Source organism: Arachis ipaensis, chromosome B5, assembly GCF_059453495.1.
Source record: "Arachis ipaensis isolate K30076 ecotype BB chromosome B5, ASM5945349v1, whole genome shotgun sequence".
NCBI classification, from domain to species: domain Eukaryota; kingdom Viridiplantae; phylum Streptophyta; class Magnoliopsida; order Fabales; family Fabaceae; genus Arachis; species Arachis ipaensis.
In genome coordinates this window covers 12,512,342-12,526,744 of record NC_142440.1, presented here as the reverse complement: position 1 = coordinate 12,526,744, position 14,403 = coordinate 12,512,342, and the positions used below count along the sequence as shown (strand labels likewise).

General features: G+C 36.8%; 1 protein-coding gene across 1 annotated transcript; it reads right to left on the bottom strand.

The window, feature by feature from the left end:
• Positions 1–4,691: 4,691 nt before the first annotated feature.
• Positions 4,692–6,333, bottom strand: GATA5 (GATA transcription factor 5). The gene is made up of 3 exons (XM_016346438.3): positions 6,119–6,333; positions 5,710–6,039; positions 4,692–5,637 (listed from the first exon to the last, which is right to left on the bottom strand). Exons 1-3 carry the CDS (start codon positions 6,215–6,217, stop codon positions 4,978–4,980), a joined length of 1,089 nt encoding a protein of 362 aa, XP_016201924.1. The 5' UTR covers positions 6,218–6,333; the 3' UTR covers positions 4,692–4,977.
• Between the last annotated feature and the right edge of the window lie 8,070 nt (positions 6,334–14,403).

The following is a 14,403-nucleotide window of genomic DNA, read 5'->3' as shown; positions in this document are numbered from 1 at the left end:
ATAATACTATAGATTAAAAAAATAAGCGGTGAAAATTTAAAACTAAATAGAAAAACTAAAAAAATATGTATATAATAATAATATTTTTTTATTCAATTATATTGTTTTGGTAATTTTGTTTTCTGTAAAATAAAAAGTTAGAAAAAATAGAGAATGGGAGAAAAGAGAGAGAAAGATAAAGATGAAGAATGCGGGTGAGGATTTGTTAATTTTGGAAGAAAAATTTTATTTTAATTGTAATAAAAAATATTAGATGACATATTTTGATTTGTCAAATTACTAATATAAAATATAAATTATATATAGAGGAAAAATAGTAGAGAGAAATAGAAAAATGGAAAGAGATAGATGAGAGGAGTTAGGAAGGGAGTTTATTAATTTTAGAAGAAAATATTTTCTCTCAATTTTAATAAAGAGTGTTATGTGACACATTTGGTTATTAAATTAGATAGTAATATAGGTATATTAAAGAATGTCATGTTGCACATTTTGATTGTCAAATTCGTAATTAGTGATTAATAATGATATATAAAAGAGATAGAGTAGTTGAAGGAATGAAAGAAATAAAAAAAGAAAGAGGGAGGAGGAAAGAACTTTTTAATTTTGGAAGAAAAAATTTAATTTTAATTACAATGAAAAAGTGACATGTGGCACATTTTGGTTGTAAAATTAGTAGAGAAGATAAAAGAATTTTTTAATTTTAAAAAATATTAATTTTAATTACAATAAAAAATGATATGTACATATTTTAGTTGTAAAATTAATAAAAAATATTTTTTTTAATTTAAAAAATTTTTATTTTAATTATAATAAAAATTAATATATAATATATTTTAATTACAAAGTTAGTAATATATAATAGAATATATAATAGATAGATATATTAACTCAGCACGCTATTAACGAAGATCAAGAATGAGTCACTATTAAATATTTGGCAGTTTGATTGAGTAAATTAAAATTTATAAGTCCAAATTCAAAGGGCAAAATGGGTATTAACTGGCACCCTGCCAGACATCTCACATGTACAAATTGTTGAGTCCACATCAGTATTATACATACTATAATTCCAAGGAGCAATCATAGTTTTATATACTTATATACGGATTCCAATATTTGATGGAATTTGCTGGATTCCAATCATAGCACTTCTCACGCCTTGTAGCTAAAAAAGAGGCCTTGTACCGTATGTAATGGGCAACCCACCGGTAGTACACTCGTTCACAGGGGTTCATTGGCCTAAAAACAAAAATAATGATTGACTAACAAGTTCAAATAATATTGAAAATGAAATGCAAAGACAATTTGTTAATTATTTTATAGTGACTCGTGAAATTACTGTTTCAGTCCAATATGGATGGCAACTAACACGCATATTGCTAGTTCCGTATGTTATAATGTTCCACACTTCCACTTACATATATAGTGGCCAGTTGAATAGATTCGATACCCATATATCCATGCTGCTGCTGCTTTTTTTTCCCAAACAAACATATATTATATATATCCATGCTTGCTTAAGCTTGATCAATTCATTAATAAACTCCTAGTCACCAAAAAGAAAATTCATTAATAAACTCCCGCATGCACCTTTCCATGTGATTTAATGTATTGCTAAAGAGGGCAGTGCATATTCATTCATTGCCTAACGAAACAAAGGGATAGGCTCATATAAAACAGTATTAGAAGCCCAATAGTTGGATATCAATAATCTCCATATTGTTGTACCTTTTTTTAAGACTCCATCTGTTTTGATTATACAGTTTGGGTCAAAGTATCAATATCTAAGCCCATACATAACTGGATGTATGATTGCTTGATTCTGAAAATAAATTTTAGTGGGCTCTTATCAATGGGCCATAGTCATTGGGATATCAGGTTTTCAAGAACTTTAACTAAGTATTATTAACCAAGTTGGGTTGGTCTAGTAGTTAGTTTACTAGTCCGCTTAAGTAAGTGTCGGGGGTTCAAACCCTTAAATGGAGTTCACTACCACGGCGAATTAGTTCTTAATTTGCTGGGCTGAGTCAGTCATCGGATTAGTTATTGATGGCAATGCCGGAGATGGAATTGTTATTTTTAGCGTTATCAGTTTTTGTTTCTCTTTTTTTTGCTCCACCTTATTGTGTTGAACTTTTTTTACTTAAAAAAAATTTTAAAACAGAAGAATGAAAATATAAACCAAATAATTATTTGGTCCACATATTTTTTATAAGGTTATAACTAGACATATGATCCTCTTTCTGTATATAAACATATGAAAAAAATTATTATAAACAATAATCATACCCAATTCATTCTTTCAAAAGCTATTTTACAAGGGACACAATGATCATTTAAAATATTATCATAAAAGCTATTTTTACCATTATTGCTTATTTGATACGTATGGTTATTGAAATGATATTTAATCAGCTTGTAGGGAAGATAATGCATTTGATTCACGTAATTCTAAAACTAACAATACCTCATGTGCTCAAGATAACATACAAACATAATATAACATACGAACTTGCATCATAATGACATTTGTCTTTAACAGAAAAATTGGGGGCAGGATGCAATGAGAACGGACGTAGAGTCCAGGGCACATGATCACCGTTCATCAAAGAAACATAGTGGTCAAAAAGCTTGGGTAACATCCGCATAATTGTTGCAACCTAATATGTAGATTTATGGAGATACCTATGTTACTTTTTCCATAAAGTGTTCTCAAAAAACAGGGTAGCAAGTAGCAACAAATTAAAAACAACCATACCTTTATATCCATTATATTCCAGCAGATATTTGCTCCTTCTTTGGTAGCTAGTTTGTTAATTATACTTAATTACAATCCAACTTCTTTCTTTGCATTTATAATTTACAATAATAACGTGCCGGGGATGATTCTTCAATTAAAATTCAGACTCACACGTTATTATTCACCCTATTACCTTTATTTTTTACTGCCACTATTACTCTTTCGGTTGATTCCAAGAACTAGAATTCAAACTCGCACTTAGCTTGCTGCGGTTTCAATAGGATTTGAATTTTGAATCATAGATCTATAATAAAGATCTATATATAGTTTCTTTTCCATTTGAAAAATAAACGTTACTGGACACGTACCCCCTCTTAGAGCTTATGTAAAATCTCCCATGTACACGAATTCAAGAACTTTATAATATAACATTTAATGGTGTCAATAATGAATCCAATACCCGAACCCATATTTTATTTTATCATCAAAATTTACGAGTAAAAATAGAATCAATAAATCAATATACATATTAATTTAATAGCATAGATAAGCAAAATCGTGGCGTATGTAGCAGAATTATTATTGTGCTACTATCATAGACATTATAGAAGTAGTTCGGAACGGGTAAGATATAGTCATCACGTGATTGCCACGAAACATTAAAGGCTTTTTTATATTTTGGTAAAAAGCACTTGCACAGTTACAGTAGCGTTTCCACACTAGCTAGCTAGAATAATTATTTGCTCTAATCGTATTTCTTTATTCGGTCTCTATTATAACTCTAGCAAACACGCATTAACCAAAAGTTATACTGATGAGGATGGTAATCAAATAGCAAATTGACTTTCGAAATTGGGAGTGAGTTGCTTCAGTTCCACTTGACTCCAAAAGAATACGCTTTGAGATTATCGACGGAGGCAACAACATATATTATTGCTGTTTTGCATGCATTCAATTCTATTGTAAAACGACACCGCATCTCCAAACTTGAAATGCGGGTGAAGTAGTTAGCAATAAATAGAGCATTATGCAGGCCTGCTTTGAAATATCATTCATGTGAATTAAGGATGGGGAAGAGGGTGTTTTCGTGATTAGAAGTATAGAATTCCCCACAAGAAAAAAAGGGGGCCTGAATGCAATGCAGATGTCAGGTAAGGACTTTATTGATTCAGCACAACCAAACTCCTTCTGGTAGCATTCAATATTTAAATGCGAGATACCACCTACTTAAACAAACACCACCAAATTCAGATTTCCATCCAGATAGATAGCTAACAAAGCAGGATTATGATGGTGTATCAAGCCACTATATAGAGAGATTCCAAAATTTGTCATCATGTCATTTGTTTTTATCCCCCAATACACAGATACCTGCCTCAAATACCTCGTTATGCTCCATGTTCGATTCTTCATTTCTTCCCACTTAAGAGTTAAGACCCCAAACACCAAATATAGTCTTACAGATCTTTACTACTGAAATCCCGGGATTATACTTGTAGTTATAGTGAGTATAATTTTGTTGAACAGAAAACCGTCATACCCCTTCAAATTGTCCAAAGGATAAAGCTAACCGTGAACTACACTCCAAAGTCCAAAGTCCAAAGTAGGTAGGTATTATTATTGTGATTGTTATTAAAAGGAGGTGTTTACACTTTAGAGTGAGTGAGTCCAAATCAAGTTTGGCGTTACGAAGCCTTTTCAAGTTTGAAGTAACTTAACTAGATGTGAGAGATTGCTGTTGGTGGGCCGTTGGATTTGCATTGCAGAGTTGAGTTGAGTCATGGAAAGTACGTTCATCTCACGACACAAGAAGACTCGTGGGGAGTTGGGGGGTGGGGGGGGGGTTTCCTTATTTTGTTCATAAGCTTCATGCCTTTCAACGCCCACACCCCTAAACTGTTTCATTTCAAGCAAAACCACCTCATCCTCGTCATTCCATAACGTAAATTAATTTCAAATTCAAACAAAAACTTTCATATTAAAAAAAAGAAAGGAACAGGTAAAAAAGTCTCCTAATCAGTTACAATGCCTAGCACCTAACGCACTCCAACACATGATAAGAAATGTACACTAAACTCGGGTCCCATCCAAACCGGCTCTAAAACTCTGCGCTAATTTCTTTTCCCCCTACCTAGTTCTTAACTTCTTACCTTTTTTTTTCCCTAAAAATAAAATAAAATTAAATTAAGCATAATAATAATAATAATAATAATAATAATATATATAATAATGAATCATCAAAAACTGGGAACAACCGGAGGGGCCAAACCGGAGGTATCAACCCCACCACCTATGGTCTCCTTCTTCCGCCGCATCTCCAGAACTTTCCGGTGGTGGTTGGAGTGCAACTCGCTGGAGAACGTTGGGCTGCAAGCGGGTCTATATTCGGGTAAGAGCCGACCCGATTTGTACCGAACCCCGCACGCGTTGCAGAGCGTTTTCGCCCCGAGTGGTCCCGTTCTCCACTGCGGGGTCTTCTGGACGCCGCAATGGCTGCAGCGGCGCGGTGCCTGTGCCGGAAATCCGCCTTCCGGAGAGGCCTTCTTCTTGGGCTTCTTCGGCGGAGCGTCAGAGCTAACCTGGTCCATGGTCTGGGACAGGTTTGTGGCGTAAATTAGCAAGGGGCTGGAAGGGGAAGAAGAGGTGGAGGAGGTGGCGGTGGCGGTGGTTGAGGAGGAGTCAGTGGTGGCGAAGGAAGGTGAGGCGAGTGGCCAAACCCTGACACCGGTTCGGGTTCGCTTGCTACGCGCCTTGGCAGGAACGGGGATGTTGAAACAAGGTTGAGGCGGAGCAGGCGGGGTTGAGGTTGGTACGGCGGCGGGGACGATGGGAGGAGAGAATTGAGAGAAGGAATCCTCGACGAAATGAGAGAGCCACTCCAAGTCTGCCACATCATCCTGTCAAAAATACAAATGAATCGTTGGTTCAACAACCAACACAATAAACAATGAGGGAGAGAGGGAAAGTACCGGAAGGTTGAGGTCTGTGGTGGGGAGAGAGGGAAAGGTCTCTTCCACGTCGTTGGTCTGTTGCGGCGAGAGTGACACGCAAGCAGAGTCTTCTCCAACTTTCTTATGCTCTTGTTCTTCTTCTTGTTGTTCTTCTTGTTGGTCTACTTGGGAGAAGTCAAGGAGTTGGTCAACGAAAAAGTCGTCGGAAGGGGCGCCATTTTGAAGTTCTTCCATGAACGACCTCTGCGGGGATGTGGTATATTTGATACCCATCCCCATCTCTTTTCTAAAACTCGTCTTCAACGCTCCCTCCACCATGCACTCCATTTCCCTTTCTCTTTCTTCCACCTAACAATTACATACATATAACCCTTTTTCAAACACAAACGCGAGGGAGAGGGAGAGAGAGAGTGAGAAGGAATAGTACCTTAATGAGAAGATGATACGAAGATAGAGGTAGAGTCGATGACGAAGAAGGGAAGGGATGAAATTGAAAGAGAAGAGGATGGGGAGTTTGGTAAAGCATTTAATGGGGGGTGAAAGCGTCTCGATATGGATTATTACTAAAAAGTGCCTCTTTCCTTTCTCTCTCTCTCTCTCTCTTCCCACTCCACCACACCCACACCCTCACCCTCCTCTATGACTACTACTTACTTTTCTTCTACCCCACGTATTTATACATTCAAATACGTTTTTGTATCTTTATACATAATAACTGTACATCTTCATTAAAATAAATAAAAGCTTGCGTACTCATAACCTGAAATTTCGAGCGAGGATTCCCATCTCTGTTTGCTGGCATGAACCGCACCGTATCACCAACGTCCCACCAAATATCATTGTATTTATATTACCATTTCTAGCTTTGTAATTTTGGGCATAACTCAAAACAAGGTGGGTGATTAATATCGATAATAATAATAAATTAATAATACTATAACGTATCCGGTGTTGGTGTTGGTGTTACTTTCCCACCCGAAACCAAAATTCGTAAAGACCTAGGAAACCGCCATCTTCTTTTACTTTCTAACCTACAATTGGCCTTCTCTTTTCCTGAATGGGAAAAAAAGGGGCAATGGAAATTGGGCATATTTCTTTTCACTTTTCACTAATGCATAGTGGTAGTGGTTGCCCACCGTGCTGGATTGATTGCCGCACATTTTGGATTTCCCATCTTCTCAACTATCCTTTACTTTCCCGCTTGCTCTCTTCTAACTTCTAATTCCCCCAACCCATTTTTTTTACTGCATCTCTTAGTTAGTATTTAATTTTTGTCTAATTTATTTTTATAGTAAATTTTAAATATTTAAAATTTAATAATTTTTATATTTTTAATATAAATATTAATTATTTAATATTTTTTAGTCATTAGACTCTAATTAAAATAGTATTTATATATTAAAATTAGTTATTAAAATTATTTATTAATATATTTGTATATAAATAGATATTGTTTAATTTATTTTTAATATATATTTATATTTTAACATTTATTTCATATCAATAACTAATTTTAATGATTGATTTTTTTAGTTTAAACCTAATATAGTTGTTTAGACATTATAATGAGTAAGTATTGTTTTGACCCCTAAAATTTAAAGTCAAAATTAAAATCGTTTTTAACCTTATTTTGGATTTAAAATCGTCCCAAATATTTTATTTGATATTAAAATTGTCTTTCGGACAATTATACCCTATGTGAGAGAGAAAGAGAGAGAGAGAGAGGGAGAGGGAAAGAGAGAGAGATGCTGCGCCGTCGCAACTCACCCTCGCCCGCACCGTGACTCCCCTTCGCAGCACCGTAGCTGGCCCTCGTGTTTCTCATCGTCGTCGGCGAGGTAATGGTGGTGGTGGTCATCGTGTTCCTCTCATTTTTCAGCATCGCTGCCGCGCCTCCCTTCTCCTTCCCTCCTTGCCCTTTGCGATCCAGACTCATTGCCATCACAAGCAAATTAAGATTCAAGTTCTTAATTTTTTTTTGTTAGTCACAATCTCTGATTTTCTAATTTTTGTTCTTAATTTTGTTCTTGTTATTGTTTTTAGATTGTAGTTGCTTTTTTTTTATTTTGAGGTTTTGATGAGAAATTAGAGAAAGAACAATATATTTTTTTTTTGTATTTGACTGATCTTTGATAATTAGATTTATGAATTTTTAGTTCTTGTAATTAGAGATGAATTTAAAAATTTTTTATTCTTATAATTGGTTTTGAGTTTTGATAATTGTATTTAAATATTTTTAGTTTTTAGTTTTGTTAATGAAAAAAGAAGACAACTAATATTTGACTATTTTTGGTAATTAGATTTATAAATTTTTTGTTCTTATAATTGAAGATGAATTTGGAGATTTTTTATTCTTGTTAATTAGATTTGAATTCTGAATTTTGTTATGTAAAGAAGAAAAAAAATTAAATTCAAAATAAAATTAAAAATAATTTTAATTTTAATTTTAAATTTTAGAGACTAAATCAGTACTTATCCCAACATTATAACAAGAGCTTTCTTCATTCTCAAACCAATTCCAATTACAATTACAAAACCATTTTGCTATCTTCCCTATTCCCTAACCTCAATTTGGTCTCATTTAATAAAAAATAAGTTTATATTTTGATATTAATAGGTCAGACTTAACCGGAATCATAATTGAAATTTGAAAATTTTTTAACATCCAAAAATGTAAGAAACTTATGGTCATTATACTAGGATGATGCTAATAATTTTTTAATTTCAAATATTTCCATTCCTCCTTCAGGTTAATTTTATGGAATTTATCCTTTTATCCCAATTTGAATATGCAATTGTATTGTCCCAAGAAGAAAAAAAAAAAACTCCTTAGCTAAGACTTAAGAAGATTGTGTTTGACTTTGTGTTTTGTGATGGCAATGAGTAGTCAACCAGAAAATGAAATAATTATATACATGCCACATATACTCAATGGCATATAAATTTACATGTAAGAAAAGCCAAAACGGACCTAAGTTTTCAAAGGTAACAGTCTAACAGATAATTTTCTACCTCCCTGACCCTCAAATTTGGAGGGCTTCTAATTAACAACGGTAAGGATGGAGTGGCTTCCATGCAATGCCATTTGGAGTTAATAATAAGCCGGGAAACATGTAATTTTCATAAGATGCCATGCCTATTCAATGCCACATTAAAGGAGAGAGAGCTGAAGGTTTGAAATTTGAACTTGTAACGTGGGACGATCTTGTAATAAGAAACTACTATAAAATTTTGTCGATAATGTTACGTGGTCTTGAAAAATAATATAATAATAGGACACGATTGTGTGCATTGTATGAGAAACTAAACCGCGGCTCCCATGGGCAAAAATGAACAAAAATGAGTAGTATCTGTGTATTTCTCTAATAATAAGAAAGTGTGTGCTGAATTCCGAGAATACCCTCCTACTGTGTATGATGATGAAGAGGTTTGAGTTTGGATTTGGGACATGGCATGCCTTAGAAGCAAAGTGAGTAAAAGTGATCGGAAGCAATGACACCAAATCAGCTTTTGTCGCTCAGTAACCCAACTGACATTATTCCTCACCCACACCCGCCCGCCTTCCAATTTAATCTAATCTAAACTCCTCCAATTACTACTCATCATTTTTGTACTTTTTACACACCAAAAACAATAAACAATATTAACGCTCTCGAAGTTTTTATTTTTATATATACTATTTTTTTTATTGAGTTAAAAAAATTAATTTTATATTTTTATTTTAAAATTATAAATTTAATAATAATTAAAAATAAATTATAAAAAAATAAAACATCTTAAATTATTTAACCTGTAAAATGTTAAAATAAACAAATTTAAATTAAAAATAAAATTAAAAAAATATTAATTTATTATTATACGTAACAAAATTAATATAAAAATTTATTGATATTATTTAAAAATTAGTTATTTATAAATATTATTAAATTTATTTATTTTTTCAAATTTTATTTAATTAGAAGCAAATTTTAAAATTTATATCCAAAACATTCTTTATCTCCATCCATAATTCTAATAGATAAAAAATATATATATTCAATCTTATCTTGAATCTCTTTAATTATCTTTAATTTTATTATTTTTTTTAAGATTATTAATTTTTATTTTGATTATATTATTGTTCATACCATGTCCCAACGCTAAGACCCAGGATCTAAGTAAAAGGCCCAACCCAAAGGAGTTGAACCTCACACTACACAAAACAGATGCCACGAAGTCGGCTATCTTCACGACTTGCTCTAAAGAAGTCGGTACGAGGATCAGCTGGCAGATAAACCCTCCCTCAAGAGGATAACTGCCCCTAGAATCTCTCTAACCACTTCCAAGAGCCATATCTCAACCACCCTAAAATAAAGGGCCGGTTATTCCCCTTAAAAAGTGGCACTACTTCAATGGTGGTTATTAGTTCACCACTATAAATACAATGACATCTCTCAGGTATCCCTAAGTCCCAATACTCTCTAGACCTACTCACACGCTTGCTGACTTAGGCATCGGAGTGTCTTTGCAGGTACCACCCCCATTCGTTCATACTCACAAGTCGGACGGAGGCCCCCAAGGCGCAGACCCGCTCGAAGGCTTCCTTCCTCAGACGATTGGGCCAACCCAGCGAGTCCAGCCCAACAATCTCCGGTTACCCATCGTAACATTGGCGCCGTTGCCGGGGACCCGAGAGATCAACCAGTGATGGCGGACAGATCCCCTGAAGAGGGTCATGTGGAGACGGATTCCGAACAAGATAATCTGGACACCGAAAATAATGACGTGGACCTGACCCTCCACCAGGGAACCAACGATCAACATAGAGAGGGTACCTCCGGAGTCAAAAATCCGAAGGTGAATTCCTCAGAAGGGCGCGAATCGGAGAAGGACGGACAATCCCATGCAACTGAACTTATGGGATTAGTCCATGTCCACCAAAGCCGCCTGGAACAATTGGAACAGGAACGGGAGCGACAAAGGGAGACCAAAAAGAACCTAAAAAAGGAGATGGAACGGCGAAAAGAGTTAGAAAGAAAACTCTTGAAGTTAGAATCCTCCCTCAAAGGTCGGAACTCCCGCGACGATCGAGAAGAGTCGCCCCTAGGAGGGGAGGACCCCTTCAGTGAGGATATAATGAGGGCAAAAGTTCCGAGGAACTTCAAAAGCCCCGATATGGACCTCTATGACGGAACCACAGATCCGAAGCATCACCTAAGCAATTTCAAAAGTCGGATGTATCTGGCTGATGCCTCCGACGCTACGCGATGCAAAGCTTTCCCGACTACCCTGTCGAAAGCAGCGATGAAGTGGTTCGAAAGCCTCCCCCCGAGGTCAGTCACCAGTTTTGAAGACCTCTCAAGGAAGTTCTTGATGAGGTTCTCTATCCAGAAGGACAAAGTAAAACATGCACCAAGCCTCCTGGGAATAAAGCAGGAGGTCGGAGAATCCTTACGAGCCTACATAGAAAGGTTCAACAAAGCATGTTTAGAAATCCAAGACCTGCCCACCGAGGCAGTCATTATGGGGTTAGTCAATGGGCTTAGAGAAGGTCCCTTCTCACAGTCCATATCTAAAAGACACCCCACCTCCTTAAGTGATGTACAGGAAAGAGCTGAAAAGTACATCAACATGGAGGAAAATGCTAGACTGAGAGATTCGAGTTGGCGACCTGGGCATCTCCCCTCAACAAAAGAGAGGGAGAGAGAGCCCAAGAAGAAGGAAGAACTCGGTCTCGATAGACCAAGAAAATATCACTCTTATACTCCTCTAAAGGTTTCCATAGTGGATGTATACAGAGAGATTTGCAATACTGAAAGGCTGCCACCTCCCAGGCCCATTAAAAATAAAAAAGGGGGGAGTCGCAGCGACTACTGTGAGTACCATAAAATATATGGTCACTCGACAAATGACTGTTACGACCTTAAAAATGTGATAGAAAAGCTGGCTAGATAAGGCCGGCTCGACAGATATCTCATAGAAAGGTCGGACGGTCACGGGAAGAGAAAGCGAGACGATATGGATAGAAGAGACCCACCACCGCAGACTCTGGAGAGACATATCCATATGATCTCAGGAGGATTCGCGGGAGGGGGACTCACCAAGTCCTCTCACAAAAGACATCTCAAGCGGGTCTACCAGGTCGGAGGAGAGTCATCCGACCTCCCCACCATTTCATTCACAAGAGAAGATAGGCAAGGAATAATCCCTGGGCATGATGACTCAGTGGTAATTACTATGATCCTAGCCAATGCCCATCTCCACAGAACCCTAGTAGATCAAGGGAGCTCAGCGGACATCCTTTTCAAGCCCGCTTTTGACAAACTAGGGTTGGATGAGAAAGAATTAAGAGCCTACCCCGACACCTTGTACGGACTAGGCGACACACCAATAAGACCACTAGGATTTCTATCCCTACACACTACCTTTGGAAAAGGGGAAAAATCCAAAACTCTGAGTATAGACTTCATAGTTATCGACGTAGGGTCAGCATATAATGCTTTAATCGGCAGAGCTACCCTTAATCGACTCGGAGCGGTGGTGTCAACTCCGCACCTTTGCATGAAATTCCCGACCCCAGCAGGAATAGCAACGGTGAGGGGAGATCAGAAGTTGGCAAGAAAGTGCTACAATGAAAGCCTGAACCTGAGGGGAAAAGGCAAAGTCCACACCATAGAGCTCGGCGGTGCAAGGGCCCGAGAAGAGCTGCGACCACAGCCGGGAGGAAAAACTGAGGAAATACAACTCGGCAAAGAGGAAGGAAAAAACACCAACATAGGAGCCAACCTAGGGAAAACCCTAAAGCAAGGGTTGATTAAGCTCCTAAGAGACAATTCCGACCTCTTTGCCTGGAAAGCCTCCGATATGCCCGGGATAGACCCCGAGCTTATGTCCCACAAGCTCTCGGTATACCCAGGGTCCCGACCTGTACAACAGAGAAGACGCAAGCTCGGCCCAGAACGAGCCCTAGCAGTGGAAGAGCAAGTGCAGGCACTCCTAGAAGCCGGCTTCATCAGAGAAGTCAAATATCCAACATGGCTAGCAAATGTAGTTCTAGTCAAAAAGCAAAACGACAAATGGAGAATGTGTGTCGACTACACCGACTTAAATAAGGCATGTCCCAAGGACCCTTATCCACTCCCAAGTATTGATACCCTTGTAGACTCTAGCTCAGGGTATCAATACTTATCGTTCATGGATGCCTACTCGGGATATAACCAAATCCCGATGCATGAGCCAGACCAGGAGAAAACATCATTCATCACGCCCAGAGCAAATTTTTGCTATGTGGTCATGCCATTTGGATTAAAAAATGCGGGAGCCACATACCAAAGGCTGATGAACAAAGTGTTTGCTCCCCACCTTGGGAGCTTAATGGAAGTCTATGTAGACGACATGCTGGTGAAAACCAAGAAAGAGGCCGACCTCTTAACAGACCTCTCGCATGTATTTGACACCATAAGGTCACACGGGATGAGGCTAAATCCCGCAAAGTGTACCTTCGCGGTGGAAGCTGGAAAATTTCTAGGGTTTATGCTGACACAAAGGGGGATCGAAGCAAATCCCGATAAGTGTAGAGCTATCCTGGAAATGAAAAGCCCGACTTGCTTAAGAGAGGTCCAGCAGCTAAACGGCCGACTTGCAGCTAGGGGTGTTCGCGGTGCGGTTTGGTTCGGGTTTTGAGGAAAAAGTCATCCGATCCGATCGTTTAATTAAACTGCGATTCGGTTTGGTTCGGTTTTTTCATCAAGGCCATCCGAACCAAACCAAACCAATTAAAATCGGTTTGGTTTGGTTCGGTTTGTTCGGTTTTTTCAATCAATTCAGAAAAAAATTAATCTTAGGAAACAGTGACATGAAAATGAAACAAATATGTTCATACCATATTGTATACATTTGTCTATGTTCATACCCAGAGTATATTTCTGCAATTTTATCTATGTTAATACCATGAAGAAAATAAGCAATAATGTATACATTTGTTCACGTTATGAAAGAAGAAAAATAAAACAAATATGGAAGTGGAGGATATGGATAAGCAAAGAGCAAGAGGAAAGTGGTCAAGGTAGCCCAAAAAGCTATTCCTGCAACAAAAGTAGGAAGGTGAGAATTGTGTTGGAGCAATTCAAGTATAGAATATGTAGTTGGGGCCATAAATTTTTATTTTCTTTCAATAGACATACCTTTTAATTCTAAATTCTTCATTTTCAACTGCAAAGAATATAAATCAAACTCTTCTTCACTATTTTGTTGTGCAATAGTTTCATGATGAGAATATGCTTATATAAAAAGAGTGAATTATGAGTTATGATACACTAAGAAGCCTTCATTTCTGTTATAATTATACTCAAAAGGCATGCCTCAGAGTTTCCTTTTTGTTATCATGAGTCAATAACCAACAATACCAAATTAACAAGAATAAACTGAACATAAACTGAACAATAAATTGATCTCAATAAAATGAACAATAAATCAATAACCAGCAAACAATAATTTAACCAGCAACAATAATCAATAACCAAGTCAGCAAACAATTCAACAAACAGAACAAAATCAGCAAGTCAGCATTAATAACCAGCAACAATAATTTAACCAGCAACAATAATTAATAACCAAGTCAGCAAACAATTCAACAAACAGAACAAAATCAGCAAGTCAGCATCAATAACTAGCAACAATAGTTTAACCAGCAACAATAATCAATAACCAAGTCAGCAACAATAAGTTATCAAC

Bases quoted from the DNA above. Each gene is read 5' to 3' on its own strand.
- GATA5 (XM_016346438.3), bottom strand. From the start codon at position 6,217: ATGCTTTACCAAACTCCCCATCCTCTTCTCTTTCAATTTCATCCCTTC. The intron at 6,040-6,118 runs GTACTATTCCTT...TGTAATTGTTAG, and splicing joins CGTATCATCTTCTCATTAAG to GTGGAAGAAAGAGAAAGGGA. The intron at 5,638-5,709 runs GTACTTTCCCTC...TATTTTTGACAG, and splicing joins CCACAGACCTCAACCTTCCG to GATGATGTGGCAGACTTGGA.